This window comes from Oncorhynchus masou, chromosome 19 (assembly GCF_036934945.1).
Source record: "Oncorhynchus masou masou isolate Uvic2021 chromosome 19, UVic_Omas_1.1, whole genome shotgun sequence".
NCBI classification, from domain to species: domain Eukaryota; kingdom Metazoa; phylum Chordata; class Actinopteri; order Salmoniformes; family Salmonidae; genus Oncorhynchus; species Oncorhynchus masou.
This window is the reverse complement of record NC_088230.1, coordinates 5,944,872-5,957,852: the sequence shown is the minus strand read 5'-3', so window position 1 is coordinate 5,957,852 and position 12,981 is coordinate 5,944,872. Positions and strand designations below refer to the sequence as shown.

The 12,981-nt window shown below is 44.3% G+C and overlaps 1 protein-coding gene across 1 annotated transcript in view; it reads right to left on the bottom strand.

Moving 5' to 3' along the window:
- adgb (androglobin) overlaps positions 1-2,815 on the bottom strand; it is a 110,370-nt gene extending 107,555 nt beyond the window's left edge. Inside the window, exons 1-2 of the mRNA XM_064924830.1 lie at positions 2,616-2,815; positions 785-944 (exon numbers count right to left, since the gene is read on the bottom strand). Of these exons, the coding sequence (XP_064780902.1) occupies positions 785-944; positions 2,616-2,695 (240 nt within the window). The 5' untranslated portion in view covers positions 2,696-2,815. The remainder of the gene's footprint in view (positions 1-784; positions 945-2,615) is intronic.
- Between the last annotated feature and the right edge of the window lie 10,166 nt (positions 2,816-12,981).

Sequence of the window (12,981 nt, the reverse complement as noted above, 5' to 3'; positions counted from 1 at the left end):
CAAATGTGCAAAAGCTTGTAGCGTTATACCCAAGAAGACTCTAGGCTGTAATCACTGCCAAAGGTGCTTCAACAAAGTACTGATTAAAGGGTCTAAATACTTGCATAAATGTGATATTTCTGTTTACTTTTAATACATTTGCAAACACTTCTAAAAACCTGTTTTTGCTATGTCATTACAGGTTATTGTATGTAGATTGATGAGGGGAAAAAACAAATGTAACACATTTTAGAATACGGCTGTAATGTAACAATGTGGAAAAAGTCAAGGGGTCTGAACACTTTCTGAATGTACTGTGTATGTGTATTATATTTACAAAAAAATATGGGGTATTGGATATTCAGAAATGTACATTGATGAAAGCTACAATTTATGTGCAGTTACCCCCAAAAAGAAAAAGAGCCAAAGAAACTCAGGTTGATGTTTATTATCATGAGTCTTGTCCTGGAGCGATTTTTCTTCGATAGGCCAGCTGCAAAGTCAACATTGGCTATATTGTAAAAACTCAAACAATAATGAGCTTGTTGGTCTTAATTTAGAGTTAGGGTTAGGCATTATGGTAAGCAGCGTGGTTAACGGTTAAGGTTTTAAATCTGATTTTATGACTTTGAGGCTGTACCAGCTTGTACCCATTCTGCAGAGCTGCCCCCAGAACAAGATTCATGACAAAAAAAATGCTAACCTGCCAAAGAAACATGTGGCACTGCAGGCTACAGTATCTATGAAATCAATTCATAGATGGATAGCCTTGATCCTGTAGGAATTTCAATCCATCAATACTCACCAAAAATGGGCTCTTCCCCATCTTTCCATCCTTAGCGCCCTTGGCCCCATCCCATTTCTCTGTGTTGACCTCTGCCTCACTCCACTCCGGCCAGATGGGGTAGCGGCATCTCCTCAGCTCTCCTGGACCCTCTGAGGCACTAGCCACCAGGGACGATGCTCTGGGGTGTAACCACAAACAAGCATGATTCAGGTTTGACACCAATAAACAGGTGCTGTGGTATCCATAAACCCAAGATGATATAAAATTGATGCCGAAATGTATCAATCCTGTTCAAGTAACTCCTCTCGTCGCTAAAGTGATGTGTAGCAGCAGGGCATAGACCTCTAGTCACAGCACTGTTTAGGCTATACATTATTATTACTACCGATACATTTTCGTTGGGTGATGCTATCGACACAATCATGTACTGACTCCCTTCCTCATACTGTCTGTAACTTGGATTGGGAGAGCCGCGGGCAAGGATTTCAAAGCTGGAACCCTGGCAAGTTGCCCCGTGTACAGCTTGTTCGTGAAACAGTGGTTGTGCGCTTTTGTAAAGCGAGAGCAGAACAAGAGCCCTGAAGCTATAGATAATTAATGCCCGCATGTAGGCTAGCTACAGAAACGCCCACAATAACAAGAAGCAGGGCTTATATAACTAGCTAGCGAGTAGGATGGTGAAAATGGGAGTTTAAATTCTGAAGTGTTTACAATTAGGAGACCTTGGCTACTTTTTTTCTGGCTGAGGTTCAAATTTCGTGGGGCTCAAGCATAGTAGACAGACGTGACAACTTTCCTAGCCCCTGTCAGACGACATAATACTTTGTTCAAAACCAAGTGGGAAGGTGGTAAATACCAGTTGATGAAATCGTATGCTTTGAACTTGGCTAAGGGCCAACGAGCGGAGTCAACCCTAAACTAAAGATAAAGCTATTAGGCTTGCAAATAAATTATAGTGCTCAAAAAAACATACTAATAGATTGCATTTTAATAAATACTGTTTTGTTGTTGCATTTAACTGCCGAAAATGCTGTTGTCGGGGTCATTTCCTTAAGAGGTGACCTGAGGTCTGCCTGCGACCCCATTTTGATATCAATTTCTTTGCACGACCCCAACATTTATTTTTTTAATTGGGGCTATGACAGTCTATTACAAATCAGTCTGACAGTATTTTTGACAGTATATCAATCTGAAGAAAATATGGTTTGAAGTAGCCCATTAAAATACGTTATATAGCATAGTGCCTAAGAACAGCCCTTCGCCGTGGTATATTGGCCATATACCACACCTCCCCGGGCCTTATTGCTAAATTATAAACTGGGTGGTCGAGCCCTGAATTATGTTTGGCTGACAGCCATGATATATCAGACCGTATATAACCAGGGTATGACAAATAATAGCAATAAGGCACATCGGGGGTTGGTGGTATATGGCCAATTTACCACGGCTAAGGGTTATTGCCAGGCACTCGGTGTTGCGTAGTGCATAAGAACAGCCCTTAGCCGTGGTATAATGACCATATAACACAGCCCCTCAGGCCTTACAGCTTAAATATACGATAGAAAGCCCCAGCAAACATAATGGGGGGGTATTATCTTTGATTGACACCTGTCATACCTTACCAACAAGTTCACACATTAGCTAGCTAACGTTGCTGTGTACTTTGCAACTGGCTTGAATAGCTACCTATGGCAGTGATAACAACACATAACATGTAACAACATAGCAAATATAATTTGAAATCAAGAGTATTTAAGTGTTGCTTGACATGATAAATAACGAACAGTAGGGCATAGATACTAGAGCAAGCTTGACCATCAAACCAGCTTGACCATCAAACCAATCTTACTCTTTATTTGGTGTCTGTCCTTGTGATGAAGTGACTCGGCTGGAGGACAACTCCTTTTTCTTTGGTGGAGCTTTTGACATTCCGGCTCTGTCGTGGACGTTGGCTCACCTTAACTATTAGCTGAAATAAGTGACAGTGTTAGCTAGCTACATGACTTGGGAGACCACGTTTGTTTTTGCTGGAAACTTAGCTGGAGAAAGTTTGTTAATGTTGCTAAGCGACAAAGCCCCAGCCGCAGGACATCATGGGAGCCTCCCAGGCCCCTAAGCCAGTCGGGTTATCAAAGATACAATCTATTGCTCTCTCTGCACCAATGACGTATATAGACCACTGTATATTTAAATCATCGCACTGCACCCGTCAAATGAACTGCATCTGCCCTCATTAACATCTTCATTATTATACCATTAAAAAAAATGTATTTCTTCTCTTCCCTTTACCATGGAACTTTACTTACCCGGAAGGCAGGTAGTCGAGTGGTTAGAGCGTTACCGAAAAGTTGCAAGATCGATCCTCGTCAAACTGACAAGGTACATATCTGTCCTTCTGCCACTGAATAAGGCAGTCAACCCACTGTTCCTAGTTCGTCATTATAACTACGAATGTGTTCGTAACTGACTTGCCTAGTTAAATAAAATAAAAATGCATAAACTGAGGAGAAAACCACAAGGTTCCGGATACATTTGAATAATCATATGAATTTGTTTTTCCTTCAATTCTGGATTTGGATCAGTTTTATGTATTCCACTTGTGTGTAGGCCTCATCTTATTCTCCATTTACGTTTGGCTTATGCTGACTAAATTAATTGCACTGTTCCAACGAGAAGGACTGTTTCATAGCTAGGTCTATATCTGGGTATTGTGATTAATGAGATTAATTTGACTGTTGCTATTTCCTAAATAAAACGTAAATTTGCTACTCAAATATATTCTACAACATCTATGCATTCAAAATATCCCAACAGCAGGCAATGTAGCCAAATGGACTTTTCATTAAGTGAATAACAAGTAAATTTGTATACATTAGGCTGGGAAGTATGTCCCAGGAAATACCACAGTGAAAATGCTTAAATGCACTACTTTCATTCATCTGCTTACTCTGCCCACATACAGCGCATTCTGAAACTATTCAGACCCCTTGACTTTTTCCACATTTTATTAGGTTACAACCATATTCTAAAATGTATTAAATTGTTTTTTCCCCTCATCAACCTGCACACAATACCCCATAATGGCAAAGCAAATACAGGTTTTTAGACATTTTTGCAAATGTATTAAAAATGTAATTAAAAACAAATATCACATTTACATAAGTATTCAGACCCTTTACTCAGTACTTTGTTGACGCACCTTTGGCTGCGATTACAGCCTCGAGTCTTCTTTGGTATGACGCTACACGCTCGGGACTTCTGTATTTGGGGAGTTTCTCACATTTTTTTGCAGATCCTCTCAAGCTCTGTCAGGTTGGATGGGGAGCGTTGCTGCACAGCTATTTTCAGGTCTCTCCAGAGAGGGTTCATGTCTGGGCTTTGGCTGGGCCACTCAAGGACATTCAGAGACTTATCCCAAAGCCACTCCTGCGTTCTGTTGGCTGTGGGCTTAGGGTCATTGTCCTATTCGGAGAGTTACCTTCGCCCCCAGTCTGAGGTCCTGAGCGCTCTGGACCATGATTTCATTAAGGATCTCTCTGTACTTTGCTCCGCTTATCATTCCCTTGATCCTGACTAGTCTCCCAGTCCCATTCATTGAAAAACATGCCCACATGCTGCCACCACCATGCTTCACCGTAGGGATGGTGCCAGGTTTCCTCCAAACATGACGCTTGGCATTCAGGCCAAATAGTTCAATCTTGGTTTCATCAGACCAGAGAATCTTGTTTCACATGGTCTGAGAGTCCTTTAGGTGCCTTTTGGCAAATTCCAAGCGGGTTGTCGAGTGTCTTCCATCTGGCCACCCTACCATAAAGTATTAATTGGTGGAGTGCTGCAGAGATGGTTGCTCTGTCAGAGTAACCAATGGGTTCTTGTTCACCTCCATGACCAAGACACCTTCTCCCCCGATTGCTCAGCTCTAGGGAAGAGTCTTGGTGGTTCCAAACTTCTTCCATTTAAGAATGATGGAGGCCATCATCTGTGCCTCAACACAATCCTGTCTCAGAGCTCTACAAACAATTCCTTCGACCACATGTCTTGGTTTTTATTCTGACATGCACTGTCAACTGTGGGACCTTATATAGAAAGGTACACAAGTTGGAAATTTTCATACACTTAGGTTGGAGTCATTTAAACTAGTTTTTCAACCACTCCACAAATTTCTTGATAACAAACTATAGTTTTGGCAAGTCGGTTAGGACATCTAGTTTGTAAATGACACAAGTAATTTTTCCAACAATTGTTTACAGACAGATTATTTCACTTATAATTCACTGTATCACAATTCCAGTGGGTCAGAAGTTCACATACACTAAGTTGACTGTGCTATTAAACAGCTTGGAAATTCCAGAAAATTATGTCATGGCTTTAAAAGATTCTGATAAGCTAATTGACATAATTTGAGTCAATTGGAGGTGTACCTGTGGATGTATTTCAAGGCCTACCACTCAGGAAGGAGATGCGTTCTGTCTTAATCCTATAGAAAATTTGTGGGCAGACCTGAAAAAGCGTGTGCGAGCAAGGAGGCCTACAAACCTGACTCAGTTACACCAGCTCTATCAGGAGGAATGGGCCAAAATTCACCCAACTTATTGTGGGAAGCTTATGGAAGGCTGCCTGAAACGTTTGACCGAAGTTAAACAATTTAAAGGCAATGCTTATACTAATTGAGTGTATGTAAACATTTGACCCACTGGGAATGTGATGAAAGAAATTAAAGCTGAAATAAATAATTTTCTCTACTATTATTCTGACATTTCACATTCTTAAAATAAAGTGGTGATCCAAACTGACCTAAGACAGGGAATCTTTACTAGGATTAAATGTCAGGAATTGTGAAAAACTGAGTTGAAATGTTTTTGGCTGAGGTGTATGTAAACTTCCGACTTCAATTGTATGTGCCTTTCCAAATCATGCCCAATCAATTGAATTTACCACAGGTGGACTCCAGTCAAGTTGTTGAAACATCTCAAGGATGGTGAATGGAAACAGGATGCACCTGAGCTCAAATTTTTAAAGTACATTTGTTTTTCTTTAATCCATTTTTAGAATAGGCTGTAAACAAAATGTGGAAAAGGTCAACAGGTCTGAATTCTTTCCGAAGGCACTGTCCAAGGATACTATACTAAGCCTACTACTGATAAAGACATGACTTATTATTATAATGATGATCATAATTATAATTGTAATAATAACAATAAGAAGGAGATCAAGAAAAAGGAGGGTATAAGAGCGAGAGCTGTGAGCATGTTATGTTCCGGGTTGGAGCGAGCGGTCGCATCTACACTTCGGTCCGCAGGTAGTATAACTTTTCATTACATTTCATTATAGTACAACGGTTTGATTTGTCTAATCTTAGCAATTTCTTCTTAGCTAGCTACATAGCCGTCTTTGTATCAAAGATAATTGCGTAATTATCGTATTTCGTCGTCCTAACGTAGTCTACACTGCTATCTGCCCAGCAGCTAGCTAAGCAGCTAGCTAACGTCCACTGTCCACCAGCACTGTAGAAACTATTACACTCAACTGAACGACTCGATTAGTGAAGTGTTAGCTAGCTACATAGTTGTCTTTGATGTCTTCGTATCCAAGATAATTGTGTAGTTTAGAGTGTGTAGACTTAGAGTGATTATCTTAATTTACCGAGGTTAGCTAGCCAGCTATTTTGTCGTCCTTAACGTAGTAGATGCTGCTAGCTAGCTAGCCAACAGCTAGCCAACCTCTACCGAATAGAACTTCAACTAACTTCCGCTTCGCTCCACAGGTAGTATCACATTTTCATTTCACTTCATTACAGTACAACGGTTTGATTTGTTTGATCGTAGCCAGCTAGCTACATAGCCGTCTTTGTATCTAAGACAATTGTCTAGTCTAGAGCGATTTTCTAGGTTAGCTAGCCAGCTATTGTCGTTCTTTTAACGTAACGTAATGCAATCAACACTGCTAGCTAGCCAGCTAGCCCCCGAATAGCAGCACTGTAGAAACTTTTACAGTACAACGGTTTGATTTGTTTGATCGTAGCTAGCTAGCTACATAGCCGTCTTTGTATCTAAGACAATTGTGTAGTCTAGAGCGATTTTCTAGGTTAGCTAGCCAGCTATTGTCGTTCTTTCAACGTAACGTAACGCAATCAACACTGCTAGCTAGCCAGCTAGCCCCCAAATAGCAGCACTGTAGAAACTATTACACTCGACGGAACGACTGGATTAGTGTAGTGTCAACATCGCAGCCACTGCCAGCTAGCCTACAAAGTCAACAACGCAGCCACTGCCAGCTAGCCTACTCCAGCAGTACTGTATCATTTCAATCATTTTAGTCAATAAGATTCTTGCTACGTAAGCTTAACTTTCTGAACATTCGAGACGTGTAGTCCACTTGTCATATCAATCTCCTTTGCATTAGCGTAGCCTCTTCTGTAGCCTGTCAACTATGTGTCTATCTATCCCTGTTCTCTCCTCTCTGCACAGACCATACAAACGCTCCACACCGCGTGGCCGCGGCCACCCTAATCTGGTGGTCCCAGCGCGCACAACCCACGTGGAGTTCCAGGTCTCCGGTAGCCTCTGGAACTGCCGATCTGCGGCCAACAAGGCAGAGTTCATCTCAGCCTATGCCTCCCTCCAGTCCCTCGACTTCTTGGCACTGACGGAAACATGGATCACCACAGATAACACTGCTACTCCTACTGCTCTCTCTTCGTCCGCTCACGTGTTCTCGCACACCCCGAGAGCTTCTGGTCAGCGGGGTGGTGGCACCGGGATCCTCATCTCTCCCAAGTGGTCATTCTCTCTTTCTCCCCTTACCCATCTGTCTATCGCCTCCTTTGAATTCCATGCTGTCACAGTTACCAGCCCTTTCAAGCTTAACATCCTTATCATTTATCGCCCTCCAGGTTCCCTCGGAGAGTTCATCAATGAGCTTGATGCCTTGATAAGCTCCTTTCCTGAGGACGGCTCACCTCTCACAGTCCTGGGCGACTTTAACCTCCCCACGTCTACCTTTGACTCATTCCTCTCTGCCTCCTTCTTTCCACTCCTCTCCTCTTTGACCTCACCCTCTCACCTTCCCCCTACTCACAAGGCAGGCAATACGCTCGACCTCATCTTTACTAGATGCTGTTCTTCCACTAACCTCATTGCAACTCCCCTCCAAGTCTCCGACCACTACCTTGTATCCTTTTCCCTCTCGCTCTCATCCAACACTTCCCACACTGCCCCTACTCGGATGGTATCGCGCCGTCCCAACCTTCGCTCTCTCTCCCCCGCTACTCTCTCCTCTTCCATCCTATCATCTCTTCCCTCTGCTCATACCTTCTCCAACCTATCTCCTGATTCTGCCTCCTCAACCCTCCTCTCTTCCCTTTCTGCATCCTTTGACTCTCTATGTCCCCTATCCTCCAGGCCGGCTCGGTCCTCCCTTCCCGCTCCGTGGCTCGACGACTCATTGCGAGCTCACAGAACAGAGCTCCGGGCAGCCGAGCGGAAATGGAGGAAAACTCGCCTCCCTGCGGACCTGGCATCCTTTCACTCCCTCCTCTCTACATTTTCCTCCTCTGTCTCTGCTGCTAAAGCCACTTTCTACCACTCTAAATTCCAAGCATCTGCCTCTAACCCTAGGAAGCTCTTTGCCACCTTCTCCTCCCTCCTGAATCCTCCTCCCCCTCCCCCCCTCCTCCCTCTCTGCAGATGACTTCGTCAACCATTTTGAAAAGAAGGTCGACGACATCCGATCCTCGTTTGCTAAGTCAAACGACACCGCTGGTTCTGCTCACACTGCCCTACCCTGTGCTCTGACCTCTTTCTCCCCTCTCTCTCCAGATGAAATCTCGCTTCTTGTGACGGCCGGCCGCCCAACAACCTGCCCGCTTGACCCTATCCCCTCCTCTCTTCTCCAGACCATTTCCGGAGACCTTCTCCCTTACCTCACCTCGCTCATCAACTCATCCCTGACCGCTGGCTACGTCCCTTCCGTCTTCAAGAGAGCGAGAGTTGCACCCCTTCCGAAAAAACCTACACTCGATCCCTCCGATGTCAACAACTACAGACCAGTATCCCTTCTTTCTTTTCTCTCCAAAACTCTTGAACGTGCCGCCCTTGGCCAGCTCTCCCGCTATCTCTCTCAGAATGACCTTCTTGATCCAAATCAGTCAGGTTTCAAGTCTAGTCATTCAACTGAGACTGCTCTTCTCTGTATCACGGAGGCGCTCCGCACTGCTAAAGCTAACTCTCTCTCCTCTGCTCTCATCCTTCTAGACCTATCGGCTGCCTTCGATACTGTGAACCATCAGATCCTCCTCTCCACCCTCTCCGAGTTGGGCATCTCCGGTGCGGCCCACGCTTGGATTGCGTCCTACCTGACAGGTCGCTCCTACCAGGTGGCGTGGCGAGAATCTGTCTCCTCGCCACGCGCTCTCACCACTGGTGTCCCCCAGGGCTCTGTTCTAGGCCCTCTCCTATTCTCGCTATACACCAAGTCACTTGGCTCTGTCATAACCTCACATGGTCTCTCCTATCATTGCTATGCAGACGACACACAATTAATCTTCTCCTTTCCCCTTCTGATGACCAGGTGGCGAATCGCATCTCTGCATGTCTGGCAGACATATCAGTGTGGATGACGGATCACCACCTCAAGCTGAACCTCGGCAAGACGGAGCTGCTCTTCCTCCCGGGGAAGGACTGCCCGTTCCATGATCTCGCCATCACGGTTGACAACTCCATTGTGTCCTCCTCCCAGAGCGCTAAGAATCTTGGCGTGATCCTGGACAACACCCTGTCGTTCTCAACCAACATCATGGCGGTGGCCCGTTCCTGTAGGTTCATGCTCTACAACATCCGCAGAGTACGACCCTGCCTCACACAGGAAGCGGCGCAGGTCCTAATCCAGGCACTTGTCATCTCCCGTCTGGATTACTGCAACTCGCTGTTGGCTGGGCTCCCTGCCTGTGCCATTAAACCTCATCCAGAACGCCGCAGCCCGTCTGGTGTTCAACCTTCCCAAGTTCTCTCACGTCACCCCGCTCCTCCGCTCTCTCCACTGGCTTCCAGTTGAAGCTCGCATCCGCTACAAGACCATGGTGCTTGCCTACGGAGCTGTGAGGGGAACGGCACCGCAGTACCTCCAGGCTCTGATCAGGCCCTACACCCAAACAAGGGCACTGCGTTCATCCACCTCTGGCCTGCTCGCCTCCCTACCACTGAGGAAGTACAGTTCCCGCTCAGCCCAGTCAAAACTGTTCGCTGCTCTGGCCCCCCAATGGTGGAACAAACTCCCTCACGACGCCAGGACAGCGGAGTCAATCACCACCTTCCGGAGACACCTGAAACCCCACCTCTTCAAGGAATACCTAGGATAGGATAAGTAATCCTTCTCACCCCCCCCCCTTAAATGATTTAGATGCACTATTGTAAAGTGGCTGTTCCACTGGATGTCAGAAGGTGAATTCACCAATTTGTAAGTCGCTCTGGATAAGAGCGTCTGCTAAATGACTTAAATGTAAATGTAAATGTATGTGTGACAAACAGTTGCTTTTACATTACAATATTATTTTGCTGCCTGTTTGGAAAAAAGCTATTGTGTGTAGATTGATGGGAAAAAGGTTTTATTTAATTCATTTGAGAATAAGGCTGTAACATACTAAAATGTTGACAAAGTCAAAGGGTCCGAACAGTTTTCGAATGAACTATATTTAGCCAGGGCGACAAGTAGAACACAAAACAATTTGACATAAACATTTGCGTTGATGAGTTTTATTGACAAGTCACAAAAATATATATATTATAATAATAATTAGAATTATGCATTGATGAGAATGCTGTAAATACAGGAATTGTTTGCTCAGTGGGAAATGAATATCAAACTAGTGTGTGACAACTGTTGGAGCTTGTCACAGCAACTATGTGAGCTACAGTATTATGAAATATGTCCTGGGATTTCCTATGAACTTCTATGTAGAAGAACCCCTTAACATCTAATGACTCTTGCGTAGCTTGTGAGTGTCATAGAGTAAAACATGTGCGTGTTTGTGAGTCTTAGATTTTCATGGCGAGGTCATAATAGTTTGTGGACTTTACAGACGTTTTTGTGAGAAGAAAGGTTTTTCGGGATACGCCCTTGTCTCACAAACACTGCTCTACCTCAGTCCCGTTAATCACACATACTAATGTTTGGTATCAACGGACGCAGAGGAAATAGACAAATCCAATGCAACAGACCAGCTCGATGTTTAAAAGAAGTCCAAACGTGTCACGGTGGGACTGTAAGAGTTTCAGATTTACTGTTATTACACAAAATCAAGAGACACGGGAGTGTGTTTATTAGTATCAGACTGCTTGGCCTAATGTGGGGGTAGAATGGATTGTAGGTTCTATAAATCTCATTGTTTGAATCATTTCTAATCCCCTTTATTTATTTTTTCTCTATACCTTTTCCCGCCTACCATCCCCACCCTAATTGGAGTAAACTAATGGACAACAATGCTTCTACTGCTACTTCCAGCTATTTCACTCACATCTACATGAACTGCAGTTAAATAATATATTCCCAATTTCTTCAAGTACTGTACTGGATTTTCACCCAGGGAGACCAATAAACCATTCATTCCCCATAACTCCTACCCTCCGATGACCACACATTAACCCCACTATCCCAGTATATTGCCATTTTGCTATTTTCTTTTGCAATACAACCCTCAATTTTACTATGATGTCTTACAATGGTCCTGAACCTGCCTATTTATAACATTTCTACCAATATTGCCCTAAAAATAAATAATTTATCCAAGAGAATAATGATATTTTTCAATTGAATTATCATGTTTTTTTTTCAGATCCAGTGATCCGATTTTCAGTGTTTTTGCAGGTCCATCTGAACCCTGATATTATGACGTAACAACCATTCCTGGACCTGACTCCAAAAGTGAGCCACCTATGGACAATACCAGAAAACATATTCTATTGATTCTGTTTCCTGGTGGCAGAGTCTGCACTGGGCTGACTGTTCTATTGATTCTGTTTCCTGGTGGCAGAGTCTGCACTGGGCTGACTGTTCTATTGATTCTGTTTCCTTGTGGCAGAGTCTGCACAGGGCTGACTGCTCTATTGATTATGTTTCCTCATGGCAGTCTGCACTGGGCTGACTGTTCTATTGATTATGTTTCCTTGTGGCAGAGTCTGCACAGGGCTGACTGTTTTATTGATTTTGTTTCCTCATGGCAGTGTCTGCACTGGGCTGACTGCTCTATTGATTATGTTTCCTCATGGCAGAGTCTGCACTGGGCTGACTGTTCTATTGATTCTGTTTCCTCATGGCAGAGTCTGCACTGGGCTGACTGTTCTATTGATTCTGTTTCCTGGTGGCAGAGTCTGCACTTGGCTGACTTCTATTGATTCTGTTTCCTGGTGGCAGAGTCTGCACTGGGCTGACTGTTCTATTGATTCTGTTTCCTCGTGGCAGAGTCTGCACTGGGCTGACTGTTCTATTGATTCTGTTTCCTCATGGCAGAGTCTGCACAGGGCTGACTGCTCTATTGATTATGTTTCCTCATGGCAGAGTCTGCACTGGGCTGACTGTTCTATTGATTCTGTTTCCTGGTGGCAGAGTCTGCACTGGGCTGACTGTTCTATTGATTCTGTTTCCTCGTGGCAGAGTCTGCACTGGGCTGACTGTTCTATTGATTCTGTTTCCTCATGGCAGAGTCTGCACAGGGCTGACTGCTCTATTGATTATGTTTCCTCATGGCAGAGTCTGCACTGGGCTGACTGTTCTATTGATTCTGTTTCCTCGGGGAAGAGTCTGCACTGGGCTGACTGTTCTATTGATTCTGTTTCCTCGTGGCAGAGTCTGCACTGGGCTGACTGTTCTATTGATTCTGTTTCCTCGTGGCAGAGTGCACTGGGCTGACTGTTCTATTGATTCTGTTTCCTTGTGGCAGAGTCTGCACTGGGCTGACTGCTCTATTGATTATGTTTCCTCATGGCAGAGTCTGCACTGGGCTGACTGTTCTGTTGATTCTGTTTCCTCATGGCAGAGTCTGCACAGGGCTGACTGCTCTATTGATTATGTTTCCTCATGGCAGAGTCTGCACTGGGCTGACTGTTCTATTGATTCTGTTTCCTCGGGGAAGAGTCTGCACTGGGCTGACTGTTCTATTGATTCTGTTTCCTTGTGGCAGAGTCTGCACAGGGCTGACTGCTCTATTGATTATGTTTCCTCAT